This window comes from Sceloporus undulatus, chromosome 10 (assembly GCF_019175285.1).
Source record: "Sceloporus undulatus isolate JIND9_A2432 ecotype Alabama chromosome 10, SceUnd_v1.1, whole genome shotgun sequence".
In the NCBI taxonomy this organism is placed as follows: Eukaryota; Metazoa; Chordata; class Lepidosauria; order Squamata; family Phrynosomatidae; genus Sceloporus; species Sceloporus undulatus.
The window spans coordinates 16351137-16373634 of record NC_056531.1 but is presented as its reverse complement, the minus strand read 5'-3'; the positions used below and the strand labels follow the sequence as shown (position 1 = coordinate 16373634).

Below are 22498 nucleotides of genomic sequence, written 5' to 3'. Positions count from 1 at the left end.
CAGAAAGCTCCTCCTAATCTTGAGCTGGAATTTCTTTTCCTGTAGCTTCCATCCATTGCTCTATTGTGTCCTATTCTCTGGAGCAGCAGAAAACAAGCTTGCTCCCTCCTCAATATAGCATCCCTTCAAGTATTTAAACAGAGCTATCATTTCACCTCTTAACCTTCTCTTCTCCAGGCTAAACATCCCCAGCTCCCTGAGTCTTTCCTCATAGGGCTTCATGGTTTCCAGACCTTTCACCATTTTAGTTACTCTCCTTTGGATACATGGCTACAGTTTTTCAACATCTTTTTTGAATTGTTTTGCCCAGAACTGGACACAATATTCCAGGTGAGGCCTGACCAAAGCAGAATAGAGTGGGACTATTACTTCCCTTGATCTAGACACTATACCTCTATTGATGCAGCCTAGAATTGCATTGGTCTTTTTAGCTGCTGCATTGCACTGTTGACTCATGTCCAACTTGTGGTCTACTTGGACTCCTAGATCCCTTTCACACGTAGAAGTCTCCTTAAACTAGGTGCCCCCCACCCGATATCTGTGCCTTTCATTTTTCCGCTCCAAGTGCAAGACTTTACAACAACAGAACAATACACAGCTTAACATGTAAATCACTTTTCCCAACCTAGAGTCACACATTATATACAGTATGTATGTGTGTATGTATGTATGTATATATATCCCACTCTCTTCCATTCCAGCGATCTCTGAAGGTGCCAACCACAAATACCAGCAAAACACAAGGAATAAACTCTTCTAAAACATGGCCGCATAGCCTGAAAAAGCCACAAAAAACTATGGATGCTGGCCACGAAAGCCTTCGACTCCACATTCTTAGAGAAGGTTTGCCCTTGTCTTCCTCTAAGACGAGATAGTTGGATTGTTATCACACATAACAGGGAAGCAAGCAGAGTAGGTATAGACAGATCCAGCTAATATCATAATGATCCAGCTAACATCATACTATCATGATAAAATTCAAAGATACAGCCGTGTTAGTCTGTAGGATCAGTATGTGGAGAGATCTTGTAGCTCCTTTGAGACTAACTAAAGAAAGAATTTGGCAGCATGACCTTTCCTAAAGTCTAGGAAAGCCCATGCTTCCAAATTCTTTCTTTTCTGGGGTATTAGCTAATCCTTCTAATTTGGTGTCATGTGCAAATTTGATAAGTATGCCCCCAATTTTGTCCTCTGAATAAATCTTGACTGACCCTGTTCTTGGCAAGATTTATTCAGAGATTTGCCACTGCCTTTCTCTTGAACGTTTATACCTAAGTTCAGTTCAACTTTCCACATAGTGCAGGAGATTGCACTGCCATCGTTTTGCCATATCCCACAAAGGACTTGGAGAAGCTGTAGCATATGCTTGACATATTAATGCACTGCAGCACTCCACACGCACGCCACATGGCTTTGCTATGTGAAACAAGTGTGAAGTTGCGACACGAAGCTCGTTGAACTTGAAACTGAAATAATAAGGAACGCTGTCACGGCTAAATATGCTTGGAAACATCTGCTTTAATTTTACATTCGGGAAAAAGCACCAAAGTTTGTACTTGGCAACACAGAAACAATCCTGACCAGTGAGACATGGAGACGCTAAGTGTGAAATCCATCCTGCTGCAGAACACTGCAATTCATTTTTTTTTAATGTTTCTATTCCTTCCTTCAAGAGCTTGTGTGGCTGTTCAAAACCTGCAAAGAAAAGGACTGAATGAGTTTCAAGAAGTGCAGGATTTTGCAGCCAGCAGAAGGAAATGGAAGTACTGTACAGTAGTGAATATTAGCGCCTGAACACAGAGGCCACAATTAAAAGCTGCTTTGGGTCACTTTGGAGGTATGCTGTTTAAATGACACACGCATCTTAGAGGCACCTTAAGATCCTTAAGACTGGAGTGTGGCTTTGGCACGGCTTCCGGACTCTTAGGACACATGCATTATTTAAACAGCATGCCTCCAAAGTGACTCGAAGCACTTTATTTTGGCCTGTTTGTTCAGGCCCTTACTAAAACTGAGGATGTGAAGTCACTCCAGCAGAAAAGGTGTACTGGCCCCACTGGCATCAAGGGCCAGAGGTGCTTTCAGGCACGAGCCCAACGGTAACTCATTACACCGACAAGGTTATTTGTAATGAGTGACTTCTGGAAATAACATTCCCACAATGAGAGCAAATTTCCCCTGAAATAACATAAAGACTGGAAAAGTGGTTTATTTTTCCCCTCTGGAATAATAGTAACATTTATCATTACCAATTAACTTAATGATTAACGGTGGAGAGGGTCGTTCTTTTTCGTACTGTAAAACAGGTTCCTGCACCTCTCTGATGAGAACCCTTCTTCTGTCTTCCAGTCTGACCTAAATCCACTGCACTTTAGTGATGCAGCCAAGACACTCTTCTGGAGTGGCTGAGACTTAGACAATATGGGGTCCTTCTGGTGACAGCGTTTTTAACTACGTTCCACTGAAAGTTCATTTTGGCAATTAAGGAGCCGCTCTAGATATCAGTTTGTTTAAAGGCCGCTGTCATTTAACCAATGGTTTTGCCTTGGCTAATGATATCCAAAAGCCAGAGTTAACTCCTGAGATGGGATGCTTTGGAAGCAGGGCTGGCGACTGGCTATTACTTCTCTGCATGGCTAGCTACCATTTCATGTCACCAAAATACCTGGACTTTGTTCAGACTGGAAACAGCGGACGGGTTTCTGCTCTTCAGTGCTTTCAGTGCAGATGACTCATCAAAGCTCTGTCTACCTATTTTAAAGATGTAAAGAGTTTCGGAGACAAAAACAAAGAAACAAAAACAGCTGTGCAGATACTTGTGCTTTTCAAAGAAAAAACAAAAACAAATTTACATCTCCATGACTTCACATATGTTTTCATTTCCTTCAGTGTCTTTCTCCCCAACCACACCTCCTCCATGCTCTTATGATATGCTTTTGGAAAGCTCAGGGCCTTCTTAAGTTTCCTGGATGTGTTGTTTTGTTTTCTTTAATTGTTCAGTCACAATGAACTACATGTAATGATGCTTCGGGGTACAGTTAACTTAATATTAAAAAAAAAAAAACCACTGCAGAAGAAAGATGTTAACATCCGCAAGACAGGACACAGTTAGGGGAGAGAATCTGTGAGACAGCACCACCCTGCCTTCTCATGCGCTCCTGTCCTCAAGCCAAGTCTTCTTTATAACATTTACAGATCCCAGGAGATGGAACACACACTTGGTGGAACACAAAGACAAGAAGGTAAGTGAAGTGGTTCACTGGCCTACCACTGACGTACAACTTTATTTTGCAAAACAAGGCAGACATGTATGTGCATCTCAATGGCATGCGCTATGTCAGAAGGCCAGGGGACTCGCCAGGGGTCACCTCCGGGCCATAGTCTGTGGGAGAATGACTGGCACACAAGCGATACCAGCAAATGATTCTGGGAAATGCAGGTCCCTCTCCCATTCATCTGTCTCAGTGTTATAGACCTGAACGATGCTAGTGACATTGTTCAGGTGCCAGTTGTAACCTCCAACAATGTAGATCTTGTTCTCTAACAAGCAACAGCCAGCTTCAGACTGCCCGGCCCGCATGGGGCTCATTGTCGTCCACTGGTTGGTTTCAGGGACATAATACTCCACCGCCAAAACATCAAAGCAACGGTCAACGTGGTCCATGCGGCCTCCAAGGGCATATATTCTGTTATGCGCAGTGACCATGGCGTGGAGGACCCGGGGTTCATTCATGGGGTTTTTGAACTCCCATTGGTCCACAGCGGGATCATAGCAATGTAATGCCTTTTTGTCTTCCACTGATATCCCATAGCCCCCCGAGATATACAGCTTGCCTCCCAGCGTGGCCCCTGCGTGGCCCCACGTCCTGCGTTTGAGAGAACAAACATAGCTCCACTCATTGGTTTTGGGGCAATATGTTTCCACAGAGGCCAAGCTGCCAGAGCGGTTCCTTCCCCCTGTGGCATAGACCATGCCATGCAAAACGTTGAGCTGGAACTGGATCCGGCTCTCTTGCATGGCTTGGATCCGCAGCCACTGGTTCAAGTGTGGGTCATAGCGATAGCAGAAGTCCACCGCCCCCTCGCCACTACGGTACTGCAGGTGTTGACCCCCGACCACATAGACAAAGTTGTCCAACACTGCAACACATGTGTGGCTGCTCCCAACCTCCATTTCGGTCAGCTCTTTGAATTGGCGCGTGTTGCTATCTAGCAAGTAGTAGACTTTGCTGCTCACAGTTCTGTCATTGTCTGTGTATGGGGTGCCACCAAAAGTGATGAGGGAGAGGACGTCTGAGCGGATAGCGGTCCGGGGCGACTGCATTTCATGCTGCCGGAAAGGCAAGATCTGGTAGTTGAAGGCTTCCAAGAGGTACTGCCGGCACAGGACGTCTTCCACCATGATGTCTAAGGTTTGGACATTGTCTACCAGCTCAGAGGATTTCATAAGCGGGAAGCGAATGTGGCAGAGAACCTGGCTGGCGTTGCTACGGCGTACTGGGTCATACTGTAGCCAGCGTATGGCTGCCTGGAAGAGGTCAATTTCACTGCAGCTCTTGATCTTGTTGCTCTGAAGGAAAAACACAAGGCGCTCCAAGGGGAGGTGCAGGAAGTCCTCTTCCTCTGAAATCTGAAGGAAATGGTGGAAGGTGAAAGAGTCCACCGACTCCTTCAAGGAAGCCAGACTGAAGGTGGTAGCCATCTGACCTATGTTGAGGCAGGTCTCTACGCTCATAGCAGACTTCAGGAATTCCTCACACAGCTCCACCACCGGCACCATCTGCAAGAAGACAGCTGCCCCCAGCACATCCTGGATGCAGTCAAGGTCCAGGGTCACTTCGGCACTGTAGGCAAACTCTATGATGTGCTTCAGGCCCTTGGCAGAGACACCTTTCAGCTCAATCACATCTTGGCTGGCTTCTCTCATCCCACCAGTGAACATGGCCCTAAAATGAAAAGTCAAAGAACACAAGAGAAAATAGTTCAGATACATTGTTCTTGGCTTAAATACCCTAAAGGCACCAGATCCCATCTGATCTTGGAAGCTAAGCAAGTTCAGCCCTGGTTAGTACTTGGACGGGAAATTGCCAGGGAATACCAGGTGCTGTAGGATATATTTCAGTGGAAGGAACTGGCAAAACCACCTCTGAGCACTCCTTGCCCCAAGAAAACCCTTTGCAATTCATTGGGTCACCATCAGTTGACAGGCAAATTGAAGGCACATAAACACCATTCCTAGATACCAGCAGAGTTTCCCATGCTTTGCCAGCTAATAAATAAGCTTCCAACCAACCAATTTGAATTTCTCCACACAACTGTCTCTTGTTCATTGGACTGAGGAAGTGAGACTCTATGCAGGGCAGTGGTTCTCAATTTGCCTAATGCCACGACCCTTTAATACAGTTCCTCATGTTGTGGTGACCCACAACCATAAAATTGTGGTGCCTCAGTTCCTAAGACCATTGGAAATATGGGTTTTCTGATGGTCTTAGGTGACCTCTGTAAAAAGAGTTGTTCGACCCCCAAAGGGATCACGACCCACAGGTTGGGAACCACTGATTTAGGGGGACTTTTTTCTGTCTGAAATTGTGAGTAAGGATATTACCAAGGATATTACTTTTGGAAACACTATACACTTTTAATCAGTGGTTTCTGTCTTTTTAAATAGCTTTACAATGTTTTATCATTTTTAGCTGACATTTTGCCTGAATATTATGCTGTCAACTGCCTTGTGTGTTACTATAAAATGAAAAAATATTGAATTAAACAATGTTAACAAATACATTTGTCTACTTCAGAGAGTATTTAGACATTTATTAATTTTTAATCCACCATTCACAGTGAACTCTTTTGACAAGGAGATTACAAGATTACCTAAAAACTGGATGTACATTTACAGTTCCAACACCCAATTCTTGCATGCAGCAGGAGATAGTTCTTTAAATACAAAATGGTTGAAAAGCCTCAATCAATATGGAAATGAGGGTTGTACGACTCTTAACTTTTGTGCTCGGTTGTATATCTTTACACTTTAGGATCTTTTCTAGTTCTTTCATAGCTGCCCTTTCCATTCCTAGTCTTCTTCTGATCTCTTGACTGCAGTCCCCATTCTGATCAATGTTTGATCCAAGGTACAGGAACTTTTTTACTATTTTAGTTTCCTCATTGCCTAGGTTGGGTCTGTGTAGATCATTGCAGTCAGCCCTTGGTATCCACAGATTTTTTTAATGCATGGATTCCAGCATCCACAACTTGAAAATATTTTTAAAATACACAAATACCAAAAGCAAACTTTGTTTTGGCCATTTTATATGAGGGACACGATCTTATTACGCAGCCGTATTTAATGGGACTTGAGCATCCACAGATTTTGGTATCCATGGGGGTCCTGAAACCCAACCCCAATGGATAAGGGTCCACTGTATTTTCTTTTCTTTAATTCAGCAGTAAGCCTGCCTTTCCACTTTCTTCTTCGATCTTCCTTAGTATTTGTTCCAGGTCGATGTTTTCTGCTACAAGTATGGTGTGCTCTGCATATTTTAGACTGTTGATATTCCTTCCCCCTATATTTACTCCTCCTTTTTCCAGGTCTAAACTTGCTCTTCATATTATAGTCTAAGCCTGTTCTTTTCAACGTACAAGTCAAACAAATAGGATGGCAGCCTCGCCTGACTCCTTTGCCGATCGGGAACCATTCTGTTTCTCTATATTCTGTTCACAGTAGCCTCTTGTCCTAAATATAGATTTCTTCATCAGGACTACGAGAGATGACAGCGCTCTCATAACTTTCCATCATCTATGCAGTCCCAAACTTAAAGTAATAATTGTAAAAAGTGATAATATCCAATAGCACCCACTTTTAAAGTCATTTTTACTGGAAAATGTCATAATCGCAAATAAAAGTAAACTATCAACATATCTCAAAAATACTAAAATCAACAAAACAAAGCCTTTGGGCATGAATATATGTTCAATAATATGCATAAAATTTAACATACGTCATATATATCCGGTTCTATAAAAATAGGTTATCAGGAAAGACTCTTCGAATACTATTCTGGTGGGAGTGGGTAGTCAAAGTCAAACGTATCTTTCCAACATGAGAAGATGGAGGTCTCATTTGATGTGTATTATTGTGAACGCAGTCAATAAAAACAACCTAGTCCTCTGGAAATAATAGTGGGGGTTTTTGTGTCCATTACAAGATTGTATGGAATATGAGATAATATCCATCACCCAGAGGTCCCATACTCTTTTCCACCGCTGAGAATGTAGAGTTCTCCGGTTTTCCAGCACTGTCCTATTTCCATTCCGGCTGCTGTGATGAAAAATGAAATTAAGGTGTTTATCAGACGAGCTCTTAAAGAAGTACTATTCCAGTGTGACTCCTCTAGCTGCCTCCTGTTGCATGCTGGGATTGGCAGTTTTAAGGAGGGGTATTTAGAATTCTCAGACAGACTCCCATACAATTACAATCAAAAGTTAAGATTTGTCCAGGCCTTTTATTGCTAACAATTTATAGCAGAGATGACACTCATTGAAGCACAGAAACTTAATTTCATTTTTATCACGCAGCCGGAATGGAAATGGACAGTGCTGGAAAACCAGAGAACTCTACATTCTTACGGGTGGAAAAGAGTATGGGACCTCTGGGTGATGGATATTATCTCATATTCCATACAGTCTTGTAATGGACACAAAAACCCCCATATTATTTCAGAGGACTAGGTTGTTTTTATTGACTGCGTTCACAGTATACACATCAAATGAGACCTCCATCTTCTCATGTTGGAAAGATACGTTTGACTTTGGACTACCCACTCCCACCAGAATAGTATTCGAGAGAGTCTCTTCCTGATAACCATTTTATAGAACCGGATATAATATGACGTATGTTAATTTTATGCATATATTGAACATATATTCATGCCCAAAGGCTTTTTTTTGTTGATTTTAGTATTTTGAGATAGTTGATAGTTTACTTTTATTTGCGATTATGACATTTTCCAGTAAAAATGACTTTAAAAGTGGGTGCTATTGGATATTTCACTTTTACAATTATTACTTTAAGTTTGGGACTGCATAGATGATGGAATTATGAAGCGCTGTCATCTCTCGTAGTCCGATGAAGAAATCTATTTTTAGGACAAGAGGCTACTGTGAACAGAATATAGAGAAACAGAATGGTTCCCGATCGGCAAAGGAGTCAGGCAGGCTGCCACCCTATTTGTTTGACTTGCGTTGAAAAGAACAGGCTTAGACTATAATATGAAGAGCAGTTTAGACCTGGAAAAAGGAGAGTAAAGATAGGGAGAAGGATATCACACGTTAAGATACACAGGCACACCCTATTGTAGCAGAAAAACCGACCTGGAACAAATATAAGGAAGATTGAAGAAGAGTGGAAAGCAGGCTTACTGCTGAATTATCCATTGGGTGGGTTTCAGGACCCTGTGGATACCAAATCTGTGGTGCTAAGTCTCCCTTAAAATACGGCGGCGTAATAATTGTGTCCAATAAAAATGGCAAAAACAAGGCCTGATACAGACAGTCAAAACAAAGCTGCTTTGAGTCACTTTGGAGGTATGTGTTTCATTGAGAGTCCAGAAAGCCACACCAAAGCAACGCTCCAGTCCTAAGGACTGGAGTGCAGCTTTGGTGCAGCTTCAGACTTTAAGACGAATGCATCATTGAAACACTAAACCTCCAAAGTGACTCAAAGCAGCTTTGCTTTGGCTGTCTGCATAGGGCCAAAGTTTGCTTTGGTATTTGTGTATTTTTAAAATATTTTCAAGCTGGGACGCTTGAATACATGCATTTCAAAAATCTGTGGAACCAAGGGCTGACTGCAAATGCTACACAGACCCAACCTAGGCAATGGAGGAAACAAAATAGTAAAAAAGTTCCCGTACCTTGATCAAACATTGATCAGAATGGGGACTGAGTCAAGAGATCAGAAGAAAAACAGGAATGGAAAAAGGGCAGCTATGAAGGAACTAGAAAGATCCTAAGGGTAAAGATATACAAAAGAGCACAAAAGTTAAGAGTTGTACAACCCTCATTTCCATATTGATTGAGGCTTTTCAACCATTTGTATTTAAAGAACCATCTCCTGCTGCGTGCAAGAATGGGTGTTTGAAACTGTAAATGTGCCTCCAGTTTTTAGGTAATCTTGTAATCTACCTTGTCAAAAGGAGTCACTGTAATTGGATTAAAAATTAATAAATGTCTAAAAACTCTCTGAAGTAGTCAAATGTATTTGTTAACATTGTTTAATTCAATATTTTTTTCGTTTTATAGTAACACACAAGGCAGTTGCCGGCATATATTCAGGCAAAATGTCAGCCTAAAATGATAAAAACATTGTAAAGCTATTTAAAAAGACAGAAGCCAGCTGATTAAAGTGTACAGTTAGTGTTTCCAAAAGTAATTCCTGTTAATATCCTTACAATTTCAGACAGCAAAAACTCCCCCTCGATCAGTGGTTCCCAACTGTGGGTTGTGACCCCTTGGGGGTCGAACAACCCTTTTTACAGGGGTCACCTAAGACCATCAGAAAACCCATATTTCAATGGTCTTAGGAACTGAGGCACCACAATTTTATGGTTGTGGGTACACACAACATGAGGAACTGTATTAAAGGGTCGTGGCATTAGGCAATTGAGAACCACTGCCCTGCAAGAGTCTCACTTCCTCAGCAATGAACAAGAGACAGTTGTGTTGAGAAATTCAAAATTGGTTGGTTGGAAGCTTATTATTAGCTGGCAAAGCATGGGAAACTCTGTGGTATCTAGGAATGTGTTTTGTGCCTTCAATTGCTGTCAACTGATGGTGACCCAATGAATGCAAAGGGTTTTTCTGGGCCAAGGAGTGCTCAGAGGTGGTTTTGCCCGTTCTTCCACTGAAATATAGCCTACAGCACCTGGTATTCCCTGGCAATTTCCATCCAAGTAACTAACCAGGGCTGAACTTGCTTAGCTTCCAAGATCAGATGGGACTGGTGCTTTAGGGTATTTAAGCCAAAAGAACAATGTATCTGAACTATTTCTCTTGTGTTCTTTGACTTTTCATTTTAGGGCATGTTCACTGGTGGGATGAGAGAAGCCAGCCAAGTGTATCTTGAGCTGAAAGGTGTCTTGCCAAGGGCCTGAAGCACATCATAGAGTTTGCCTAACAGTGCCGAAGTGAACTGGACCTTGACTGCATCCAGGATGTGTGGGGCAGCTGTCTTCTTGCAGATAGTGCCGGTGGGGAGCTGTGTGAGGAATTCCTAAGTCTGCTATGAGCGTAGAGACCTGCCTCAATATGTCAGATGGCTACCCACCTTCAGTCTGGTCCTTGAAGGAGTCGGTGGACTCTTTCACCTTCCACCATTTCCTTCAGATTTCAGAGGAAGAGGACTTCCTGCACCTCCCCTTGGAGCGCTTGTGTTTTTCCTTCAGAGCACAAAGATCAAGAGCTGCAGTGAAATTGACCTCTTCCAGGCAGCCATACGCTGGCTACAGTATGACCCAGTACGCCGTAGCAACGCCAGCCAGGTTCTCTGCCACATTCCGCTTCCCGCTTATGAAAATCCCTGAGCTGGTAGAACATGTCCAAACCTTAGACATCATGGTGGAAGACGTCCTGTGCCGGCAGTACCTCTTGGAAGCCTTCAAAACACCAGATCTTGCTTTCCGGCAGCATGAATGAATGCAGTCGCCCCGGACCGCTATCCGCTCAGATCCTCTCCCATCACTTTGGTGGCACCCCATACACAGGCAATGACAGAACTGTGAGCAGCAAGTTTACTATTGCTAGATGCAACGCGCCAATTCAAAGAGCTGACCGAAATGGAGGTTGGGAGCAGCACAACACATGTGTTGCAGTGTTGGACAACTTTTTATGTGGTCGGGGGTCAACACCTGCAGTACCTAGTGGCGAGGGGCGGTGGACTTCTGCTATCGCTATGCCCCCACTTGAACCAGTGGCTACGGATCCAAGCCATGCAAGAGAGCCGGATCCAGTTCCAGCTCAACGTTTTGCATGGCATGGTCACTGCCACAGGGGGAAGGAAACGCTCTGGCAGCTTGGCTCTGTGAACATATTGCCCCAAAACCAATGAGTGGAGCTATGTTGTTCTTCAAACGCAGGACGTGGGGCACGCAGGGGCCACGCTGGGAGGCAAGCTGTATATCTCGGGGGGCTATGGGATATCAGTGGAAGACAAAAAGCATTACATTGCTATGATCCCGCTGTGACCAATGGGAGTTCAAAAACCCCATGAATGAACCCGGGTCTCCACGCCATGGTCACTGCGCATAACAGAATATTGCCCTGGAGCGCATGGAACGTTGACCGTTGCTTGATGTTTTGGCGGTGGAGTATTATGTCCCTGAAACCAACCAGTGGACGACAATGAGCCCCATGGGGCCGGGCAGTCTGAAGCTGGCTGTTGCTTGTTAGAGAACAAGATCTACATTGTTTGAGGTTACAACTGGCACCTGAACAACGTCACTAGCATCGTTCAGGTCTATACACTGGACAGATGAATGGGAGAGGGACTGCATTTCCCAGAATCATTTGCTGGTATCGCTTGTGCCGTCATTCTCCCACAGACTATGGCCGGAGGTGTGACCCCTGGCGAGTCCCTGGCCTTTGACATAGCGCATGCCATTGAGATGCACATACATGTCTGCCTTGTTTTGCAACATCAAAGTTTTACGTCAGTGGTAGGCCAGTGAACCACTTCATTACCTTCTTGTCTTGTGTTTCACCAAGTGTGTGTTCATCTCTGGGATCTGTAAATGTTATAAAGAAGACTTGGCTTGAGGACAGGAGCGCTGAGAAGGCAGGGTGTGTGTCTCACAGATTCTCTCCCCTAAATGTGTCCTGTCTTGCGGATGTTAACATCTTTCTTCTGCAGTGTTTTTTTTTTAAATTAAGTTAACTGTACCCCGAAGCATCATTACATTGGTTCATTGTGATGACAATTAAAGAAAACTAAAAACACCATCCAGGAAACTTAAGAAGGCCCTGCAGTTCCAAAAGCCATATCATAAGAGCATGGAGGGGGTTGGTTGGGGAGAAAGACACTGAAGGAAATGAAAACATATGTGAAGTCATGGAGATGTAAATTTGTTTTGTTTTTCTTGAAAAGCACAAGTATCTGCACAGCTGTTTTTGTTCTTGTTTTGTCTCCGAAACCTCTTACATCTTTAAAATAGGTAGACAGAGCTTTGATGCGACATCTGCACTGAAAGCATGAAGAGCAGAAAACCCGTCCGCTTTGTTTCAGTTGAACAAATCCAGGGTATTTTGGTGACATGAAATGGTGCTAGCCATGCAGAGAAGTATAGCCAGTCGCGCCCTGCTCCACCATCCCATCTCAGGAGTTTAACTCTGGCTTTTGGTATTCATTAGCCAAGGCAAACCATTGGTTAATGACAGCGGCCTTTAAACGACACTGATATCTAGAGCGGCTCCTTAATTGCCAAAATGAACTTTCAGTGGAACGTAGTTAAAAACGCTGTCACCAGAAGGACCCCCATATTGTCTAAGCTCAGCCACTCCAGAAGATGTGGCTTGGCTGATCACTAAAGTGTGCAGTGGATTTAGGTCAGACTGGAAGCAGAAGAAGGGGTTCTCATCAGAGGGTGCAGGAACCTGTTTTACAGAGTCGAAAAAGAACGACCTCTCTCCACCTTGTATCATTAAGTTATGGTTAATGAATAAATGTTACTTATTCCAGAGGGGAAAATAACCACTTTTCCAGTCTTTTATGTTATTTCAGGGGAAATTTTGCTCTCATTGTGGGAATGTTATTTCCAGAAGTCACTCATTACAAATAACTTGTCGGTTAATGAGTACCGTTGGGCTTGCCTGAAAGCACCTCTGGCCCTTGATGCCAGTGGGGCCAGTACACCTTTCTGCTGAGTGACTTCACTCCTCAGTTTAGTAAGGGCCTGAACAAACAGGCCAAAATAAAGTGCTTCGAGTCACTTTGAGGCATGCTGTTTAAATAATGCATGTGTCCTAAGAGTCCGGAAGCCGTGCCAAAGCCACCACTCCAGTCTTCAGGATCTTAAGAGTGCCTTAAGATGCGTGTGTCATTTAAACAGCATACCTCCAAAGTGACCCAAAGCAGCTTTATTTTGGGCTGTCTGTTCAGGCGCTAGTTATTCACTACTGTACAGTACTTCCATTTCCTGCTGGCTGCAAAATCCTGCACTTCTTTGAAACTCATTCAGTCCTTCTTTGCAGGTTTTGAATCCGCCACACAAGCTCTTGAAGGAAGGAATGAAACATTAAAAAAATGAATTGCAGTGTTCTGCAGCAGGATGGATTTCACACTTAGCGTCTCCATGTCTCACTGGTCAGATTGTTTCTGTGTTGCCAAGTTACAAACTTTGGTGCTTTTTCCCGAATGTAAAATTAAAGCAGATGTTTCCAAGCATATTAGCCGTGACAGCGTTCCTTATTATTTCAACGAGCTTCGTGTTGCAACTCACACTTGTTTCACATAGGAAAGCCATGTGGGTGCGTGTGGGTGCTGCAGTGCATTAATATGTCAGCATATGCTAAGGCTTCTCCAAGTCCTTTGTTGGGATATGGCAAAACGTGGCCAGTGCAATCTCCTGCACTATGTGGAAAGTTGAAATCGAACTTAGGTATAAACGTTCAAGAGAAAGCAGTGGCAAATCGACTAAATCTTGCCAAGAACAGGGTCAGTCAAGATTTATTCAGAGGACAAAATTGGGGGCATACTTATCCAATTTGCACATGACACCAAATTAGAAGGATTAGCTAATACCCCAGAAAAAAGAAAGATTGGAAGCATGGCTTTCTCGACTTTAGGAAAAAGTCATGCTGCCACATTCTTTCTTTAGTCTCAAAGGAGCTACAAGATCTCTCCACATACTGATCCTACAGACTAACACGGCTGTATCTTTGAATTTTATCATGATAGTATGATGTTAGCTGGAATCATTATGATATTAGCTGGATCTGTCATACCTACTCTGCTGCTTCCCTGTTATGTGTGATACAATCCAACTATCTCGTCTTAGAGGAAGACAAGGGCAAACCTTCTCTAAGAATGTGGAGTCGAAGGCTTTCGTGGCCAGCATCCATAGTTTTTTGTGTGCTTTTTCAGGCTATGCGGCCATGTTTTAGAAAGGTTTATTCCTTGTGTTTTGCTGGTATTGGGTTGGCACCTTCAGAGATCGCTGGAATGGAAGAGAGTGGGATATTTATCATACATACATACACACATACATACTGTATATAATGTGTGACTCTAGGTTGGGAAAAGTGATTTACATGTTAGCTGTGTATTGTTTGTTGTTGTAGTCTTGCACTTGGAGCGGAAAAATGAAAGGCACAGATATGGGTGGGGGGGCACCTAGTTTAAGGAGACTTCTAAGTGTGAAAGGGATCTAGGAGTCCAAGTAGACCACAAGTTGGACATGAGTCAACCGTGCAATGCAGCAGCTAAAAAGACCAATGCAATTCTAGGCTGCATCAATAGAGTATATAGTGTCTAGATCAAGGGAAGTAATAGTCCCTCTATTCTGCTTTGTTAGGCCTCACCTGGAATTGTGTCCATTCTGGGCAAAACAATTCAAAAAAGATGTTGAAAAACTTGTAGCATGTATCCAAAGGAGAGTAACTAAAATGGTGATGAAAGGTCTGGAAAACCTGAAGCCCTATGAGGAAAGACTCAGGGAGCTGGGGATGTTTAGCCTGGGAAGAGAAGGTTAAGAGGTGAAATGATAGTCTGTTTAAATACTTGAAGGGATGCCTATATTGAGGAGGGCGCAAGCTTGTTTTCTGCCGCTCCAGAGAATAGGACACAAATCGAGCAATGGGGAAGCTACAGGAAAAGAAATTCCAGTCCAGATTAGGAGGAGCTTTCTGAGAGTAGGGTGTTTGACAGAGGAAACCACACTCTCCTTTGGAGATTGTGTTGAAGTCTCCCTCCTTAGAGGTCTTTAAGCAGAGGCTATGGCATCTGTTAATGGGGGATGCTTTGCACAGAGTTCCTGCATGGCAGAATAAAGGGTTGCACTGGATCAGGGCCCTTGGAGTCTCTTCCAAGTTCCAACTCTATGATTCTATTGGAATGGCAAGGCCAAGAAGCTTCCAGCGGTTGACCAAGTCAGTGTTGTCTTAAAGGCACCCAGCAAGACCAGCGTCCCAAACACACTGCAGAAATAATCCAGTTTGAGGACTGCCTGGCTCAGTGCTAGGGAATCCTGGGAGTTGTAGTTCATTGTGGCACAGAGCTCTCTCTGACAGAGAAGGCTCAATGTTCCACAAAACTCCAGTTCCCATGATCCCTAGCATTGAGCCAGGGCAGTGGAAGCGGTCTCAAACTGGATTATTTCTCAGTGCGTTTTGGGCCATGATTGCAGGTCGAAGAGGAGGAAAGAGAGGATTGAAATAATGGGATTTTTAAAAAGGCAAGTTGGGGAAACGGAGTACGCATGCGCAAGGTCCCCCCCTCCGTGGAGGGGGTGTGTTTATTAGCCTTCGGCGTGCGCAGTACGACTTTGTTCAGACCATAGAGAGGAGAGGGAAGCCTCTTTCGCGTGACGGCTTCACACAAAAGGACGGGAGGGGAGCGCTTCTCTCCCTCTAACTCTCCTCTTACTGCGCACGCGCAAAGACCTCCCTCCGCGCTCGCGCATTGGCCTGACGCTCTTTAGGTCCGCAGATAAAGGGCGCATGCGCAGTCTCCTCCTCCTCCCCCATTGGTGGACCATGCGACGTAGTAATCGAAGGGAAGGGGCGGAGCTTGTGAGGAGAGGAGGGGGGAAGTCTCTCTTCCCTCGATTTGTTTAGTCTTACGGCTTTGCGCGTGCGCATGCGCAGTAGAAATCGAAGGGAAGGGGCGGAGCCGGAGGGAGGGGGGGGGAATGTGCCTCTCCCTCAGATTTCTCTAGGTTTATGCCTTTGCGCATGCGCCGTGCGATAGAGGAGGAGGGGGATGCGGACGGGGGACAGATGGCGGGGCCTCGTCGAACAACCTCGGAAATTCAGCGAGAAGATCGCGCTCCCCCAACCAGAAGCAGGCGAGGAAGCGGCGGCCTTCGAGGAGGTCATGAAGGACCTGAGCCTGACGCGGGCCCACCGGGTGAGGAGCGCCCCACGAGCCCTGCGCCTCCCTCCGTTCCCCTCGGACAGAGGAGCCCCGGGAGGGGAAGGGAGCCCTGAGGGGAAGGGAAGGCGATGGCAACGGCAAGACGCCCTCCCTCCGTGTTGGGGGAGATGGCCTCTCTAGGGATCTGTAGGTCCTCCAGCGCAACTCTATGGTCAGTCGCACTGAAAGACCTGAGGAATATACTCCACTCGGCCTTTCGTAGCTCCTCCAGCGCAGTTCTATTACTCACGGATTTGATTAGTATCTTTATCTAGCTATTGCATTACTGATGAATACGCATCTTTGTTCACGCATTTGGTGAATATGGCCCTCTAGGAATCTCTCAGGTCTCCAGCGCACTCTATTGTTAACGTTTAACTAAAAGCTGCACTGAAAGGCCTAGAGATTCCTAGAGAGGACACTCCACTAGGCCTTTTGTATCTCCTCCAGCGCAACTCTATGGTCAGTGTCTGTCAGACGTGACCAGAGAGTTGCCCGGAGGACCTAGAGATCCTAGAGAGGCGTCCTCTCAGGTCAAAACAGGGTGCTTTTGTTGTTCGCATTTTTTTCTTTATTTGCAGGGGTCTTGTGCCCCTGACCCTTGCGAATACGGAGGGAACAGTGTTCATATCTGCCCCTTGTTAACATTCGATAAATACAGCAGACAACAATTGAACAACATTAGGTAATGCAGTCACATACATAATGCTGGGACACTTCCCTGAAACGGCGGTGTCTTCAACTCATTGCCCCCAACAAACACTGCGGACTCATTTTAGGCAACCTCAGAAGGATGCCAGGCCGAGTCAAGCCTGGAATTGAACTCACAACCTTGTGGTTTGTGCGACAAAATGCACAGATGGTGGCTGCAGTTCAGCATTGACCACTGCGCACCAGGTTGGGGTTTTTATTATTATATTATTTTATTATTAACCTTTATTTTAAGCGCTGGTTCCCCAATGGCCTCCTTAGGGTTGGTGTCACCCCCTCCCTTGACCTCCTGCTTTCATTTCACACCCACAACAATCCTTAGGATGCTTCTCTTGTATGTAATAATAATAATAATAATAATGCAGTTTATTTGTATCTGCTCCAACAAAGATCAAAGCAGCAAGCAACAATAAAAACTGCAAAGGCCACAATAAATGCCCCGTTGTCCCTGTATCCCAACCCTCCCAGCCTTCCCACCCACAATAAAGATACAATTAAGTAATAATAATGTTAAGTGTTAAAACGATTAGTAAAAGCAGGGCAGAGGCAGCGGCGGGTTGCTAAATAATTAGTTAAATGCTTTACAACGGGATTGTTGGAATGGGAAGGCTTGCAGGAAGAGTACGTCTTGATGTTACTCCTCAGTCGTCGTTCCCATGGACTACTGAATTCCATGCAATAGCTGAGACGTCCAGGCTCATTGAGTCGGAGCTTCATGGTCGGCCATCCATAGGTTTGTGTGTGTGTGTGTTGTGTTTGTGGGTTTTTCTGGCTATGTTGCGATGTTCTAGAAGGGTTTATTCTTGGCGTTTTGCCGGCATCCGTGGCCAGAAGACAGATTAGGAATGGGAATGGGCAGCCCTGAAGAAATAGAAAAGATCCTAGAGAGGAAGATATCCAGGGCAAGTTAGATGACGTTCAACAACAGAAAATACACAGATGGACAGGAAATCACTCCTCCCAACCCAGGGTCCCCCAGTATAATATATATATATATTACACACACACACCACACACACATTATATATATAATCTCACACACACACACACACCACCCACTCTCTCTATGCCATCTTCTCTGGAGATGCCAGCCACAGATGCTGGCACAATGTCAGGAAAAAACCCTCTTCTAGATGGCCACAGAGACTGAAGAACCATTAAAACCCCCTATATTCATGCTAAGAGCTTGTGACATAACAAAACTAGCGAAATTAGAGAGAGAAAATAGCTTCCTAATTACAATATCATACCCAACCACCTAAATGTCTTTACATAGAAGATTTGGTGTGAAAATTGAAATGTCATATTTAAAAATTCCGCTTTTTAAATTTGAAATTGTAATTTCAAACAATTCTGGGGGCCTCTCTTTCTCCTCCCGCTGAGCTTCCCCTCCCAACCGTCTCTTAAAGCATTCAAAACATCTCTTAAAGCAGTGGTCCCCAACTGCTCTTTAAGCAATTTTGGACTTCAGTTCCCAGATCCAGGCGATGGCCACAATGGCTGAGGCTTCTGGGGCTGAGTCCAAACTCTCTTGAAGGGCACAGTTTGGGGACTGCTGTCTTCAAGGGAAGCAGGTGAATGCCACAGCCTGTTTCTGCCAAAGGTAGGTGTTGGGACAGTGGTCTCCGCCCCCTTTGGGTGTGTCATTTGGTGCGCTCCACACCTTATGTGACGCCCAGTGGTTGTTTCCATTCTCTTTGGGTGGCATGGAGGGACCCTTGCTACATTCCTCAAAGAGAATGAAAGGCATCCAGTTCTTCTCTCTTCTCAGATTGTATGGGAGGAGAAGGCGGTTATTGTTCAGTAAATTTAGTGGGTGGGGAGGAGGGAGTGACAGTCCCTCTAGTGGCGGTCCCTAGGGTGTTTGTCACCCCCTCTTTGACTCTTCCCATCTCACGCCATACAGATCCTTAGTACTTCCCAACTTTGATTACAGCCAGAAGGTGAGGCTCCTCTTCTGAATTCTATTATTTGAATGTTATTATACAGATTTTAATTGCTTATTACAAAAAAACCTGTTAGTTTACTTAATATATGCTTGACATTAATGTTAATATAGTGCACCCTTCATACATGTGGGGGATCCATTCCGGAAACCACCCCCCCCCCCCTCCCCACATAAGGGAAAAATGTGGGACCTCAAGTCTCGTGTTTTCAATGGTGGTGCGCCCCTGTGTGGGTGTGCTGCCTGCACGCCACGGCACATATGCCATTAAAAGTGCTGGGGTCGCCATCCACGTGACGTTGAGTCCATGTATGGCGAGCCCGCGTATGACGCAGGCGCGCTGTAATTGATTGTAGTACCGTGCACCGTGGTCATATGTGGGCGCACTATATGTGACTTTCAGCATACGCTGAAAGCTGCGAGGGGCGCGCGGGGAGGACACGTCTCATTAAGGTTAATGGGGCATGCACACGCCTCCCGCCATGCACAAGCCCCCATTACTTTCATGGGGCTCATGCACACACATTTTTTTACACGCAGGGGGGGGAATGGATCCCCCGCGTAAAAAAAGGGCGGCCACTGTACATCTTTTTGAATCTTTGACTTTCCATTTTTGAGACTCCCTTGATTTCTTTGAAGGGTGAGACATAGTTCTTATGCTTGGCTCCTTCTTTCCTTAATATATAATTAATGTGTTCCTTCCGTGTTCTGTGCTTTCATATATTAAGTTGAGATCTTTAATGTTTGCTGCTTAACATATTTTGATGTTTTGACCATTCGTCAATCCTGTTTATTTCAATGTTCTTTCAGAAATTTATAAGCCCCGATGCTGGTGAAATGTCAGGAATAAACTCTTCTGGACATGGCCACAGAGCCCGAAAAACCCACAAAAAAGCCTAGTGGAGTGTTCTCTTTAGGAATTTCTAGGTCCTTCACTATGACTTTTGGTTAAAATGACCACAGGAGTTGTGCTGGAGACCTAGATATTCATAGAGAGAGAACAATAAGTCAAAAGCTTGCAAAGGGGGAGGATGAGAGTGTAAACCCAACTAGCTAAAACGGATGAAATGACCTATAAAAACATATAAAAACAAGGAAAACCACTATCTAAAGCACACACCCCCCATAGAAATATATACACATTATATAAAAGGCTGCTTGGATAAAAATAACTTTGCCTGCTGGCAAAAAGGAAAGCAGGGAGGGCCTCCCATGGAAGGGCATTCAAAGTGGGAGCAGCCTCCAAGAAGGCCCCACTTGTGTCTCACCAAGTCCGGTTCGATTGTGGCGGACTGGAGAAAAGCCTTCCCCTATTAGCTCTAGGACATTGGCAGCTCATATGTGAGATATCGACTTTCGATAGTCTGGACTTAAGCCATGTACTTAGTAACTCGTACGGTATTAGTAGTAAATCCCAGTGCACTGAAAGGCATTTGCTCACTTACGTGTGTGTTGTGTACTCTGGGGTGTGTTGTTAAAAAACGTTTTATTCTTTTAAATACATTGAGCTATTTCACAGGGGGTGGAGCTGTGTATTTGTCAATATGTGGGATTTTGTGGATTGATACATCTGGAGTGTGGGGTAGTAAGATCCATTTGAATATATGCTAATGGTCAATATGGATTGGCACAGATTGTTGTATATCCGGGAACCTCGCCCGTCTTTTCTAGTGCCAAAGACCAGGGAATAGCATTTTTTTCACACAGAGGAGTCGAGCAAGTTTGGGACAGTTATTCCTTTTTTTTCTGTCGAGGAGGAGATGTAAGATAACAAGGATGTTAATCTTGTTACTTGCAAAGGATTTGTAGGATAAGGCATTTACTTACTACCTGTTCTCCGTAGTGTGATTTTTGTGAGTTCCTCTGAAAGCATGTCAGGTATTATTTAAATAAATGGTACCAGAACTTTTTAATGCACTAGATTGTGGAAAGGGGGAGTTTATATTAACCACTGTGCACCCTTTCCAATTGTTTTGGAATTTGTTGTGGTGTGCTGTAATATGTGACAAATAGTAACATTTGAGAGTGAGCTGATCGATCTGTTTTAAAACCAAAAAGTCCCAGCAATCCAATGTCGACATATTTTTAGGACAAACACGAACATATTATGGTGTAAGTAGCAAATTTTGCACGTAGAGATAAATGCAACCATCTCTTTAGTACCAAGGGATGACTGACACTCTTTTACAACATATGTGACAGGTAATTAGTAGTTTACTCTGTACCTGAGAGGATAATACGCGCCTCTCCATTAGGAATGAGTGGAAAACATGGACTCCTGATGTTAATAGTCCTGATGTGTTGAACGCATCTACCCAGCAAACCCTTGCAGCTTGGCCAATGGTAAGAAATGCATGGGAGTTACAGTCCAAAATATCTGGAGGATTGCAGACACCTCCCTCAAGTCTTTCAGCGCATTGCTGTATTTGAACGTGTGCTTTTGAAACAACGTGGTTTCCAAAAGTGGATTATTTTATTCCAAACACACACCACCCCACGCAGAGGTAGTAGTGGGTTTTTAAAACATTCAAAGGCATAGGAATGTTATGCTAGGAACGTCAGTCTGCAAAGGGGATACTGACGGAAAGCCCACTCAAGTTTATGAAAGCGGATGCTACCATGAGCGCTTTATTCCGTTAGACCTCAACAAGGCTGCAAGACCCTTTTCAACCTGTTTTTGCGAACGCGTGTGTATGTAAGACAACACTGTGGATAGGGGACCGGCTGGGAGAATTAAAAAATGTCTTACTAGGTAGCTTGTACAACTTAATTTGTATTGTGCCTGAGCAGTAGAGTAACACCTCCACTTGTATGGAAGGTTCATATGGTGGGCAACACGTACCCTAAACGTTGCTACCCATAAACGTTATGACAGAGTGTGTTCTAAAGAGTTGCACCATATACGTTGGCTGTTACAGAACAATCCCCGTTTATAGACATCTGATTTTGATGAAGGCACACGCTCTCAGCTATGCACACCATTCATCCTGAGGACACTTGCCTTACAGTGAAGCTAACCCTCAATTTCCCCCACAGATAAGATTACAGCAGGAACTACTTCACAAGGATATTGAACGGTGTTTCATTCCTCCGCCGACCCCCATGACAGCAACAGGAAAGAGCCTTTCATTTGGTTTGGGATGCTGCTGCAGTATTAAGGGCATTGAACAGAAAGGCCAAAATAAAGCGCTTGGGTCAACTTGGACGGTATGATTTAAAGGACACATGCCTTTAAGACGGCCAGAACGCTGTGCCAAAAGCTGGTTCCAGTCCTGGACTGGAGCTGGCTTGGCACGGCTCTGGCCTCTTAAGACAACATACATCATTTAAACAGCATGCTCAAACGTGACCCAAAAAAGCTTATTGTCCTGTACGTTAGGGCCCTACAATTACCTTTTTTAGTACATGAAATTACAGATGAAGGCTCCCAACAATTGGGATGAGTGACGTTGGTAGATACGTAGTGTAGTGTCTCTATCACCCTACTGTTTAATTATCTAGCTGAGAAAATCAAACAAAAGCACGAATTAGAATCAGACACAAGGGCGAGTGGAATATAGGAGACAAGAAACCTTACACAGCCTAAGATATGAGGCACGACACTACGATATTAAGCAGACGACATTCAGGACTTTGAGCAGTTACTAAACGAAGGTCAAAGAGGAAAGTGCAAATGCAGGTCCTGATGCTGCGCATGAAGAAACAAAAAATAATGTACC

At 44.3% G+C, this 22498-nt stretch overlaps 1 protein-coding gene and 1 pseudogene across 2 annotated transcripts in view; one reads left to right on the top strand and one right to left on the bottom strand.

Annotated features, from left to right (window-relative positions):
• Positions 1-2982: 2982 nt before the first annotated feature.
• Positions 2983-22498, bottom strand: part of LOC121916706 (kelch-like protein 26) — a 28557-nt gene continuing 9041 nt past the window's right edge. For both annotated transcript variants that reach the window (XM_042442072.1, XM_042442071.1), the window contains exon 3: positions 2983-4946. In XM_042442072.1, the coding sequence (XP_042298006.1) occupies positions 3365-4946 (1582 nt within the window). In that variant the 3' untranslated portion in view covers positions 2983-3364. The remainder of the gene's footprint in view (positions 4947-22498) is intronic.
• LOC121916574 lies at positions 10080-11723 on the top strand (annotated as a pseudogene).